This window comes from Malurus melanocephalus, unplaced genomic scaffold (assembly GCF_030028575.1).
Source record: "Malurus melanocephalus ecotype Western Australia unplaced genomic scaffold, MMel_1.1 scaffold_383, whole genome shotgun sequence".
Classification (NCBI taxonomy): domain Eukaryota; kingdom Metazoa; phylum Chordata; class Aves; order Passeriformes; family Maluridae; genus Malurus; species Malurus melanocephalus.
This window is the reverse complement of record NW_026623615.1, coordinates 42,797-56,437: the sequence shown is the minus strand read 5'-3', so window position 1 is coordinate 56,437 and position 13,641 is coordinate 42,797. Positions and strand designations below refer to the sequence as shown.

General features: G+C 36.7%; 1 protein-coding gene across 1 annotated transcript in view; it reads left to right on the top strand.

The window, feature by feature from the left end:
- The window catches only part of RECK (reversion inducing cysteine rich protein with kazal motifs), a 44,341-nt gene extending 33,050 nt beyond the window's left edge, over positions 1 to 11,291 (top strand). Inside the window, exons 15-21 of the mRNA XM_057379057.1 lie at positions 2,209 to 2,331; positions 2,759 to 2,930; positions 4,971 to 5,163; positions 6,335 to 6,545; positions 7,808 to 7,881; positions 8,958 to 9,113; positions 10,064 to 11,291. Of these exons, the coding sequence (XP_057235040.1) occupies positions 2,209 to 2,331; positions 2,759 to 2,930; positions 4,971 to 5,163; positions 6,335 to 6,545; positions 7,808 to 7,881; positions 8,958 to 9,113; positions 10,064 to 10,282 (1,148 nt within the window). The 3' untranslated portion in view covers positions 10,283 to 11,291. The remainder of the gene's footprint in view (positions 1 to 2,208; positions 2,332 to 2,758; positions 2,931 to 4,970; positions 5,164 to 6,334; positions 6,546 to 7,807; positions 7,882 to 8,957; positions 9,114 to 10,063) is intronic.
- The last annotated feature ends 2,350 nt before the right edge of the window (positions 11,292 to 13,641 follow it).

The following is a 13,641-nucleotide window of genomic DNA, read 5'->3' as shown; positions in this document are numbered from 1 at the left end:
GCGTCTGTAAATCAGCGCTTTTAAGCTACTGTCAAACTGTTGTCCAAGCAGAGCTAAAGCATGTTAAAGATATCTCATGAGTCCAAAATAACTGAGGTATTATTTTTACCATGTGATAAAGAGTTATTTTTACACTAAGTAAAACTTAAGACTTATTGTAGTTTCATTTGTCACAAACGTAATTCTCAGGTTGTGAGCCAAACCTTAATCACAAAAGAGTAGGTAATTGGGATATTTATTTCTCATAAAAGATACCAAGTAGAGCTAAATAATCAATTGTGCAATTGTTTTCATCATTCAGGAAAGTCTGCCTGCAATGTTCCATGGAATGGAATGGGAGTTTTTTGAATTTGGGGCTTTTTTTGTTGTTTATCCAAAGAAGATAAAAGTAATCCAAACACATGTAAACGTTTGGGTTTTTTTTTTCCAAAATTGATACTATTCGTTCATGGAAGCAGAACACTGAAAAATCTTGACATTAACAAGTATTTGTATTTGATGAACAGTTGTAGAAAGTATCTGGTAAAAGCAGATACAATTGTTAGCAAATACAGTATTTAAATGGTGGCTGTAACCTTTTATGGACCATTTTATCCAAGGAAGCCTGCAGTATTTCAGATTATTGGTCAAAATAATCACAAAAATGTCTGAAGCTGTATTTGTATTTTATGTTTGCAGAGTGTACAGCTCTCACATGTTCTGGTAACCATAACAATATGTGTAGCTGTAGGTTCAGTAAGTGCTGTCCATGTAAACACAAACTATCATGACCCCAAGCTTCCTGTCTTTTTCCATAGTGACTCAACTCATGACGTGTYTGTGGTGATTAAGGCTCAAGGTATTATGTAATAAAAGATAAAAATTACTAAGTTCTGAATTTGTTAGATGATGCATTGAAAACAAAGAATTAAAAGTTTATGGTCACTATAACAACTTTTTGCATTTTTTTCATTTTGTAATTATATTTAATTGGTTTATATGTCAGTTGCAAAAAGCCAGGGTTTAGGTATAAAATCTGAACTGTGGTTTTTGAAACCATTCTCTATAAAGCAAACAACCCTGAATGCTTTAAATGATGCTGGGTTTTTTGTGTTACGAGTTGACTCCAGGTAATGAAATGACTACTGATGATGAGGTCAGCTTGCTCTGTGCGCTCTTTGATAGTGAAAGACAATAACCTTGCAAAGTTTTCATGTGGACCTTAGTCAAATACTCTGAAGAACCACCTGAGATCCTGTGTTTGGCATCACCTTCTAACTTTTTCCTCTTCCCTGCTGAAAAATTCCTTGGTCTTTGAGTAGTACTGTGCTGTAAAGAGAGCTTTTTTTGCTGCAGAGGCTTTCTCTTCCACCTCCTCTTATTCTGCCCTCATTTGTCTCTGAGCACCTCCTCTGAACTGCTCCAGTGCTGAGGGGTTTCCTTGTGCSTATGTAATATTTTCTCAGAAATTCTAATTCTCAATCTCAACCCTTTGAAAAGAGATTATTTTGTAAGGCACAATTATGATTCCATTTTCCTCAAGAGCTGTTGTTTGTTGGTAATCTCTGATAACCACTTTGGTTATGGATAGATCAGAGTCTGTCATCAACATGAACTGATTACACAAAACACATCACAGCGAAGGGCAGTCATATGGACAGTTCAGAAAACCAAACTGGATTTGCTAAATTGAAAAAAATCCCCTAAGTTTGCAGTTTGATTCYTAGATTCAGGTGAAAATTTTACTGACTTATAAAATACATTCCAATACAATGAAGGTTGGAGCAAAGCATTGGCACTTTTACCTCTTGACAAACACAAAAGAGTTGTGCTTTGTGTGAGGGAGACTATGTCCTAAAATTCAGTAGTCTAATGTAAATTTAATTTAGGAGAAGAATGTGTCTTTACAAAAGCTTTATCTTTAAGAATGAAAACTTACAAGCCAGAATTTATTGTTCTTTAAAAAAAAAATCCTAATTTATACAGGCTTTGAAAGGACAAAGTGCCTGCTGCCCTGGTTAACTAATTAATCAAAACCACATGTGAACAGATTTTTCCTTTAAGTAAATAAAGCAAAACCTGAAATGTTAAAAAAGGGCATTTCAGTGGGAAAATAAATTTAGTAAGGGAAATTACAGAAACAATGAGAATGTAATATCATTGTAGTGCATGTGAATATGTAGTTTTCTGGTATATTTGCATTAATTGTATGTGTTAATTTATTTTAAGGCCATGGATCATCCTTTAATATAGACTGCAATGTCTGTTCCTGTTTTGCTGGAAATCTGATTTGTTCTACACGTCAGTGTCTAACTGAGCACAGTTCAGAAGATGAACGTCGGAAGTTTACAGGTGACTTTCCAAACCATGAAAACTGTAAGTTTAACATTTTTAGAGCAGGGATTATCAACTAAATTCTTTCTACAGTATTAATGAAAAAATACCCAATAATTTGTTACTGCAGAAAAAGCACATACAGAAAATCAATACTACAAAATAAAACCTTAAGTGATATGTAAAAATAAGTAGAGGCAGWGTAATGAAGGAAGTTCAGGGAAATATGGAGAAATCTGAGTAGAATGAGCAAAGAGGCAGGACACAAACTTCCCTTCCTGTTCCTTGTAAGTTCCTGTGTGCTCCAGCATTGCTAAATCACAGGTGGGAAGAAAGGGCTGAAGGCCCTTTGCTGGAAGGCAGAGATGCCTCYGTGACTCCTTGTGTATCTTGTCTCACGGAATTAGCATGCACCCAGTCCCTGTTCTGTGTGTTGCTCCTGCAGGATTGCCCTGTAACTGCGTGGACCAGTTTGTCCCAGTCTGTGGCCAGAATGGGCGCACGTATCCCAGCGCGTGCATAGCTCGCTGCATTGGGCTCCAGGACAACCAGTTTGAATTTGGATCGTGTATTTCCAAGGATCCTTGCAACCCAAACCCTTGTAATAAAAATCAAAGGTAAAAGCAGAATATGTTTTTAAGCTTTTCTTTGTCTTCTACTCGTAAAGCAGATTTACATGTTCTTTGAATGTATTGTATATTGTAGTAACATTCTACTTTGGGGCTATTCCAATAAAAATAACTGTTTGAAGTAGATGTTTTTTATTTATCATAGTAGATGTTTTTTATTTATCATAATTAATCATATGGAATGTAATAACTGCCAGTTCTTGGTTCCATTTTTGTAGTGCTRTCTCAATTAAATTCATTATGCAGAYCTCAGTTTAGCAATAAAGGAGTCTTCATGTGCACTTTCAAAAGTGGGAGAATCAGATTTTATTGAAATGGCAATAACTGTCATTTTACTACTTTGTTTCACACCTTCTTTTAGTAGCTCACAAAGAAGACCCACATCTGAATTGAAGACTTAGAGTTAGTCTTGCTTATTCAGTCAATAATCTGTGCTCTTTGTTTCTAAAATAGGAAAATATCAATCACCCTTTTTTTTTTTTCTTAGACTGAAATCTTGTGAAAACTATGTCTATATAATCTCTGGTTTGTCAATATCAAGAGAAGCAAAATCTGCATAGACAAATATATTAAAACAAAAATATGCTTTGTACTAGTGTCAGGCGGAAAGAAAATCTGACCTTTCTTACAGAGATCAAAGTCTATGGCTCACAATATTGGTCTCTGTCTTCAATTTTCTCAGTGTTGTGCAATACTGCAGTCTCCTTTGAATTAGTGCATTTTTCTGTTTTGAAAGAAAGCCATCAAAATAAGTTGTGTAATATTGTGTTTTCATGAAAGCSGATTGTAGCAATTTTAGAGTTTTTTCCTTTTTCTATACTTAAATGCCATTATGCAGAAAAATATTGAGAAAACACTGTAGTGTTGCAGCTGTAACAGCCATTATGGGATTCAAAATTGGATTTTTAAAAATGCATTGTGGATAAACATTTTTTACTTTTTATGTTTAAAATTTGGAGAATACAGAGAGGCTTTCCAGTTTTTCAAAATACCACTGTGCTTAGATCCTCAGATTGTAGTTTCAGTAAAGGACTGGGTCAGTTTGATAATGTAGCTCAAACTGAACTTGTTCATCTGAAAATGCCCTTGATGCTCTTGGAATCTATTCAGGATCTTACGTTCCATTTGTGAAGAGTTTGAATATCAAATTTCTGAGTTTCCCCTAAGATCAAAGGCATGTCTGTAATGCATGGGAGCGCAGCACGCAGAGACAATAAGGACATACTGTGCATAAACCAGTGGTAGTAGCACTGCTGTCATTTATGGAAGGAGGGGATTGTCCAAAAAGGCCGTGAGACCTTTCATCAGTCTGTTCATCAGGCTGCACTGGCTGGCATTTCTCTGGCAGAGGGATGCCTGGCAGGGCCTATGTCAAATGTTTGGCAGATAAGATTGTGGAAGGTACATGTTTAATACAAAGGGGAAAGAACTTCTTCTGTTCATCTGTCTGTACTTGTCTGTGAAGGCTGCAGAGGARTGAATGCCAAAAAAGTGTAAATACAAGTTTTTTCTGTTTGTTTGCAGCCATCCCCAGGATGGAATGGGGGACAGTATCCTGAACCTACAAAGCTAGAATGCAATTAGATATTGGTAATTGGAACCATATAATCTTGTAGGTCTTGTTTTCGCCCCTTTCCCATAGAAGGGTGAGACTAGACCTCTTGCTCTTTGTTCACTGTTTCCATGTTTTCTCTAGTTTYTCTTAAATACTCATTTACAAAATGCAGCATGGGAGTAGGTAAGACATTTATCCAAGACTATTTCAATAATCCATCGAAAAATACTTGGTAAAAGATAAGTGATGGTGGAAACTGTGGTTGTGTTCACATACATTGAGTAAACATGGCATGAAACTCCCAGGTTTGTGATGAGACCTGAAATGGGCTGTTCACAATCACTTTTATTTCCTGCAGCTCTGCTGAACCACAGTTAGCACTAGAGCACTGAAAATATTTTCTCTGAATATTTTGAGACTTAAAAAAAAATAAATCCTATGTCATGATATGGAATTATTGCTACTTTCTGCAGGTGCATACCAAAGAAACAAGTTTGCTTGACCAGTTTTGAAAAGTTTGAATGTAGCCAGCATGAATGTGTGCCAAGGCAGTTAAACTGTGACCAGACACGGGATCCTGTTTGTGACACAGACAATGTGGAATACACTAACTTGTGTACGATGTACCAAAAAGGAAAAAGTTTAGCATACCGAGGACCATGCCAGGTAGGAAGTGGTTCTGGCAATAAATATCAAATTTTCTTTATTCCTTGGTGTTTAACTTAGCAATTTTTCTTTTTCTTTTTTTTCAGTATTGTTTGTTTGTGTCTTTTTAAAGTATTCTGTTTGGGGTTTATAGCTAATAAAATGTTGTAATAGAAAGCAGTCATTTCAAAATTTAATTTTAACTAGTATTAAAAATACCTCTCACAATCTGATGTTCAAATGTTTCTCTGCTTTAGTTAACAGTTGTCTCAAAACCAATCAAAAGTTTTACTTATGGTTTCTTGGTRGCAATACTCTTGATATTTATCAAATCTTCATTACAGCAATATTAAATCTTACACTAAGGTAYGTTTGCAGTAATTAGTGCAGTTCTTTCATTCCTTAAATGCTAATTCTTACCAATTTTAACTTGTCTAAGTATAAAATAATGCCTGAAGTCATAGAAAGTCTTCAGCTTTTTGTGTGATTGTGCCCCAAATTTACAAGTTCATTGCTCAGGATCTGTTTACAGGCTAGGCAGTCTGTAATACTTTTTTGGTTAGTCTGGATTGACTAATCTTCACACTCATCCTTGAGAATGATTAGGATTAGGTTTAGKTTTTCTATCCCACAGCTCTCTACAGTGGTGATAGACAAGCTACTTCTGTCTCCTTACAATAACACATACACTAATATAAGTAATTTAGGTAAACAGGTGATATATAAAAATATACAATAATSTGTTAGATATACATGTGCATGTACAGTAAATTTTAAGCACACAAAACCACACTAAGATGAATTAATAAATTATTAATGAGTTGCTAACAAGTTAATTTTACTAATCAAATGTTTTAATATTTAGTGAAATTATAAATCCTAATTGTTTTGATTTATTTAATAAGTTAATTTAAATATGGTYATTTTATTCGAGCATTAGCACAGAACAAAAGTTGTTTTCTGAAACGTATTTTATTTTACATTTCTCAGACTCTGTCCCCTTTTTGAAGGGGACCCTTTCATTTGTGACCCATTCATAAACTGGCAGGTCATTTCCTCTGGATTTTCTGCTTTTTCAAACATTCGACAATATTAGCAGTGAATTCCCGTTAACTTTGGTTTTCCTCGTGTTGAAACTGAAGTGTCTGCAGCACAGCTGAACTGATGTTCAAGCATTGCTGTTGTGTTCCAGCCGTTCTGCAGGTCGGCAGAGCCGGTGTGCGGGCACAACGGGGAGACCTACAGCAGCGTCTGCGCCGCCTACTCGGACYGCGTGGCCGTGGACTACCATGGGCACTGCCAGGCTGTGGGGGTGCTCTCCGACTACGGATTCCACTCTGAGTGTGCCTTCGTGAAGTGTCCCCAGCTCTCTGCCACGGGCTGCAAACCCGTCATTGCGCCAGGTGGGGAGAATCTGCAGGCTCTGGGTGATGCTTGGAACAAAACCCAGGCTGTAAAATGTTATATCCCAGAATGCCTTTGAGACATCCAGGAGAAAGCATGAAATGGTGATTRCTTAGGGCTAGAACAAGCCAGTATCAGGAKTCAGATGAGTAAACCTGAACTGGAAAAGCCTTGGYTTTAGGAGTCATGCTTCTTCAGTCTTTACAGACTGGCAGCTGGGATGGGTTTGGACAAACAAATGAGGTCTGTGGTGTCCAGGGTAGCATGTCAGATGTCTTTAGGAATCTGGTGAGTAATTTTTGGGAAGTGGCAGCACAGATACCACTGTGGAACACAAAGCTGTCATCAACGTAGGGTTCTCAGAAGGGCAAAGATGGTATTTAATTRGAAGGTGGAGTAAAATACCATATGTATTCACAGAACTGTGGAAGACAGCAGGAATAGTTTTGCAGTGAGCTGGTTTGAGCCAGTTTTTTATTGTTTTCAYATGTGTTTATGAAACAATAACGAATCACAGGTAATACATAAAGCAAGGAAAGCCCTGTTCTTAAATAGAGTTTTATTAATTTCTTATTTCTCACCCCCTTTGAAAAAGGGGGTTTGTAACAAACYAAATGTTTATAATAACATTTAGTACTATAGAAGACACTCTGTGAATGTGAATTACATGTAAGTTGGAKAGTGAATTTAATATACAGGCTTGGATAAAAAGTTGAAATATTATCCCTTTGGTTTCTGAGATGGTGAGGAAAAAACAGTAGGAGAAATATGAAATCTGTCAGACAAGCTCTTTTACCCCCATTGCTGTCTGAAGATGCTGGGGTGCAAGATAGTGTAACTGCAGAAATTAATGCTTGCAATGTGCACAATTACTTCTGTCATGTCTTGCCTATATCAGATCTTGAAATCCATCATTTCTATGGTTGATATGCATGTATCCAATCAAAGTCTTGGCTTGTGGTACACATGGTGCCTCCAGTTTTTAGCTTACAAGAATGAAGGATCTTAAAACTAATGAAAATTTATCTTGTTGATAGCAGTAAATGTGTGTTGAAAGGTGACTGATTTTCCATTACCATTTTTTTCAATATTAAAAAAAATTAGAAATGTGCAATTCTGCTGTCAAATTAAAACATTTACTTTGCTTTGGTATTTTGCTATTTTCATTCTCAGTTAATACTCAGATTTTGACTCCTGCTTACTTGAAAGTGRAAAGACTACTTATTTTTTTTTACTGAGGTTTTTTTTTTTATTCACATAGGAGCCTGCTGTCCAGTGTGTGCTGGAATGCTGAGAATCTTGTATGACAAAGACAAGCTGGATAATTTTGCAAGGGTAAACAGTTTAATCATACCTAATGTTAAATGGTATATGAAAAGTCAAGTTACTGTGCACTTTCTCCTGAAAGGTTAATGTGTTATAAAACTTTTTTAGGAGTTATTTGTGATTGTTTGTGTTTTTTTTTCTTTATACTGCTTATACTTTATTTTTTTATCTGAGGCACAAATTGAATTACAACTCAAAGCAAAACAGAATTAGAGTAGGCACAAAGAAACAGACTCAGTTTATATGACTTGTAATAGGGCAGAYAAATTATATGGGAACAGCATCTGTAGTTCTACTGATTTCCTCATATAGATTGTGTCTCTAGGTGCTCTGTGGGTGTTGACCAATTCTACCRAGGTAGCAGTGTTTGTTAGGTCATGGCTGCATTCTGGAATGTCTTCCARTTGTCATCTCTAATGGTACCAGGGACAGTGGCTACTGCAGCTTCTCAGTCCATACATTACAACATGTGACTGAAGAATTGTTAGTTGCTGTTACAAGGCTTTCTAGTTAAAGCAGTTGGTGATAACTATTCTCCTCTTGCCTGCTAAGCACCCTAATAGATGARTTGTAATGTCTGCCTCTTTTAATCCAGACAGCTGGTTCATGTGAAAACTAGAGAGTTCAAATACGAGAGAGTTCTGTAAATCTAGGCTGCTCTGCCTCGTTTCCCCAGCATGGGAACACAAGCYACTGTAACAGATTACCATTTACATTATGTTGAGGTATGTGATAAAGACACGTTAACCATGAAGGTATGGAACAACACATAACAAAACCATGGTTAATTTAAGAAATAAATATTTTTCCCTTTCTTTTTTCACCTTCTTTTTTTGTTTGTTTTTTTTCACATTTTTGGGGAGGTTGGTTTTCAGGTTTTTTTAGAATCAGTGAATCATTTTTTAGAATRATATTTTAGAAGCATTGAATCCTTTAGGTCTGCTGCTAGTATTTAGAGTTGAGTTTAGAACTGAGTAGTTTAATGGCTGGAACGAATTTTCTGGCATGACATTATGTTAYTGAAACTGAGGAGGAGAATTTTCCATAATATCACATCATCCRCAGAGTTCTTTGTTTTCTTCCAGGTAACAAATAAAAAGCCAATAACAGTACTTGACATACTTGAAAAGATCCGCCTGCATGTGTCGGTGCCACAGTGTGATGTATTTGGATATTTAAGCATAGAATCTGAAATTGTGATTCTCATCATTCCTGTGGATCAGAACCCCAAACCATTGCAGGTAGATGACATTATTTTGTTTAACCAGCATGGATTTGCTTCACTTTTGTATGTGTACCRTGGTGCTTGTTTCTCAGGCAGATACATTGTGTGCATTTTGATTGTCCATGCCCTGTTATGTCCAATTTCTGTCTCCTTCTCTAGCAGAAAGAGCCCAAAATGTGACCAGGACTTAGGAAGGAAAGCSTTGGTCAGCTCTCAATCCATCTGCAGCAGGTGCTGTCAGATTCCTGGGGGAAGTAGGACTCTGAAATCAGAGGCCACCACTGTTCACCTCACTGGTAGCACYCATTGCTGAGCTAGACACTCCTCAACTTGCAAAGCTTTGGACCTCCAGATRTTAAACCTTGTCAAGTTTAAACTTCACCAGAGGCAGATTTAAATGCTTTTAAAGAGACTTACCCCTACATTCCCTTTTGAGGTGCAGTAGAAAGTAAAGTGGAAAAAAAGAATTTYCTAACAGAAATGCATTATTATCATCATCATGTCAGTGGGGAACAGAAACCTGGGGTTTCTCAGGTTCTGTTAGTTCCATTCTTTTCTTTCTTTCCCATAAACAAAATCAGTTTTCTCTGATTTGGAAGAAAAATCCCAGTAAGGAGATGATCATCATTTTTTTCACTGTTGCAAACTTCAAGGCAGTAAGTTGGTTAGGAAGGAAGTCCTCAGTTTCAGAGGTACTTACTTTAGTGATAATTCACTGTGGGCTTTTGGCATCAACATTCAAAACACATCACCCCACAATTACTTGCATATAGTTTCCTTCCTTTTCCTTTTTTACTGCTTAGGGCTTCCACAGGAGTTTTCATAGTACCAAACTCTATGATAAGACCTCATATTTATTTTCCAAGTACTCCCCAAAATTATGTAAATCCTACGTGCTGATGGGAATATTTTTGCATTGGCATTTTACATGGTAAGAAGAGAAATAATAACTTTTTTTCCCCCTAGATTGAAGCCTGCAATAAAGAAGCAGAAAAGATTGAGTCCTTGATCAATTCAGACAGCCCAACATTAGCGTCACATGTGCCACTGTCAGCTCTGATTGCATCTCAAGTGCAAGTTTCGTTCAGCATTTCTTCTGCTTCTGCTCAAGTGGTGCCTGCTCTGCACTCCCTGCTCATAAGCCTTCTGTTCACCTTGCCATCAGCATTGATGTATTACATATAACTTGTGAAATATGCATGAGCATTGTGCCATTTATATWGTGAAGGACATTCAGAGTTGTTGGTCACTGAATCAGAAAACAAAAAATGTGCAGGATGTGGAAACTTAAGATTTTTCAATGAAGAACTAGAAGTATTTGAATAATGTGAAAAGGTGATTCTCTTATAACTAGTCAGATGACTGTTTCAGCACAATTAGATTGTTTTYCATCAATCTTGGAAACATTAATATGCTCTGGAAGGTTCTGACATTATGGATTTATGGTTTTGAGGAGAAGGGATCTTAGGGTTTTTTTCAGCAACGAATGAAACTGTTTTGAGTTTACTGAAGAAGAATGCTAATTTTGTATTATTCAGATGCCTATCAGTGACATGCACCTATTTTAAACAGCATTTTTGGAAGACACAGATTGCTGCTACTTAATTTCCTTACCAAAAATTTAAGAGTTTATTCTCATGTAAATATGCTTTCATATTTTATTATGAAGAAAACTAACTAGCCCTGAGCCTGTTTCAGTAGGYGTCTTTCCTTGTTTGTGAAGACTTGGAGGGCATTGGGCTCTCTGCTTGTAAAATGACAATCAAGCTCTATGCTACTACCTGACTTCAGTGAAGAGATGTGTTCTTTTTACAGTTTTGTACATTTCAGAATCTCATATTGGATGCAAAATTATAAAGAATCTCAATATCTGTATTTAAGTGCCATTTAAAATATTGCAGTATTTGCATGTTATCTAATGAAATTTATACTTTAAATGTTTATACAAACAGTATGTTTTATTACTTATTGTATTTTATGCACCTGACCTTACTCTACATGAAGTATTTTATATCAGTATTATGATAGCCAAGTTTTGAAGTACATACAAAAAAACTTATTTTTGCCAAAATGCTGAACTTTGAAAGAAAGCACTGAAAACTTCTTGAACATGTATGTTGTAGCATGTTTGTAGTAATTATTTTCTGCTAAATCTTTTAAATGCAAAAATATTAAAGCTTTTTATTTTAATAAACCCTTGTGTCATGTTTTACTGAGTAAAATGCATGTAATTTTATTGAATTCAGCARTACAGCATAAATTTTCCTTTCTCTCTCAAAATAAGTACTTAAAACTAACTGCACTTACATACGTGTGACTCAGATAATGGTCTCAGAGAGATGTCAAGGTGGTCTCAAGGGTGTAAGTGTTCTTGCCAAATACCTTGAGGAAGACTCATGCACATTATGATCCAAGTCTTGAAACAAAAACTTGTTATGTTGACAATCCATCTGTTTCTAAAATTTGTTATGTGGATTCTTTAGACTTGGACACAGGAATAGAATGAATGTATTTTTGAAAAGATTTTTGAAATTAAATGGCTCAGATGGTATCCCCAGAAACTTMACAAACAATTCAGATTGTTTATTTTTCCAAATCGTTAGCAAGTATCTCTTCAATGTGTAGTCTGTTAGCTTGCTTAGCATTTAGCTGAAGCAAATCTGATGCCTACTAAAAAGAAGGGAATTATAAATGTCTTAAAATATAAACATGCATGTGTGCGCGCGTGTGTGTGTGCGTAAGTATACACCACACCTGAAAACATAGTGAAGAGCTTTAAAAACATACATTCTCTGGCATATAATACACAATGAATGTACTTTTGTAAGTCTGTAAAAACTTTATTCGATGAGAAATTACAAAAAACAGTTGCCTTAACTTGTACAATGAATCTGGGAGAGGAATTTCAGCCCAGAGCTTCTGTAATTTATGTGTTTCCATTACTTGCTAAAAAAAGAGTGAAATTCTGAGGTAATGTTAAATATGTACAGAACCAATGAGACTTCACAGAATCCTAAATTCTAAAAAAAAACGGAAGTCCAGCAGAGTGTAAAGGGTTTACATTCTTTTTTCTGGATGAACAAAAGTGCTGAAGTATTTCCTAGGTTTTCTCAAGACCTTGAACTACCTCAAAGGAATGAAGAAACTATTTACTTTTGGGTTCTGAATTCAGTTGAACTGGGATAAAAAATTAAAAAAAAAGAAACAAGCCCACTGTTAATTGCAGCTTAGGAAATTTGAACCTAAGGGGGACAAATTTCATACAGGTTTCAGAGGAGTTTTCCATAAAAGTGCTAATGATCTTCTGTCACCATCTGTGTGGAAATCTGGGTTCACTTAGAAGGAATGGAGACAGCAAAAGGGCACTTCAAAGCATCACAAGCCTGTTGCTTTTATAACAGGACCCAGATGAAACATTTACAAAACATTATTTGCTTCTCTGCAGAAAGCTGGAGTTAATGGCAATAGCTGGCTCCAGAGAGATGCCTCAGTCCTCTTTCAGTTTGCTTGGTTTGGCTCCTCTCAGCAGGGTGGCACGCTAGCAGAGATGCCAGTGGTGCCACTTCGTACACCCCCGGGAGAAGAGCAGCAACAGGGACAAATACCAGAGCAAGTAAAAACAGGAGATTTCTGGCAGAGTTCTGAGTCCAGTCCAGGAGCTGGCATCTCTGAATTTCACAGCAGTTCTGTAGCAGGCACGAAATCACACCTGGAACTGCAGCGTCACTTCCCAGCCCTGCTCCTGTCCCACACTCTGCATTTATGCTGCTTTACCCAGTGTCATCAGTTGGAGATTTGCATGTGTGTCTCTTGATTCAAAGGTTAAACATTATTTATACGCCTTTACTGAGTTTATGACACTTTTCCAGCTCTTCCTTTTACACAWAACAAAGAGTATTCAGAACTTTCCCCCACCATCTCTATTCCTAGGAAACCCTGAGAGCATTTACATGAGCAAATACAAATACRTGAATGCAACACTGTGGCCTAAGTGTTTCGTATCTGAAGTCTGGACTGAAAGGTCACYCTGTAGTCAAGTGAATCCCAAAAAGTAACACTGAGCAGAAAAAAAGATTTGTCTACCAGGGTTGTGCAAGTCGTGATTGTAACTTCCTGGTGCTTTTATACAGTGAGACAGTGGCTCCAGCTGCTCCATGTGGACCAGCAATTGCGACAAGTGCAGATAACTTTGTCACCTCTTAAGAGTGGCTGCACTCACCACTGCTGAGGCATTCTGCCTCCCATGTACATGTCTGGGCACTGCTTSGTTTGTGCTCTCTCCCAGCCCTTTCTGGGCTGCAAACTTTTGCAGAGTCTGTTGCATGAGCCAAAGAGAGTCTCAGCCCATAAACAAACAAAAACTCTGAGAAAAATGTTTCCAAGCCCTAGCAGATCTGTTTGTCTCAAGTTATCACAACTACAGTCAAATGGACACACTTCTAGSATTAGGAAGCACATTAGCTTTTGCTAATTAATACCATGAAGCTGAAGATTTCAGTTATATTTGTATATGTACAAATATATGTAAAATACATCTGTGAACT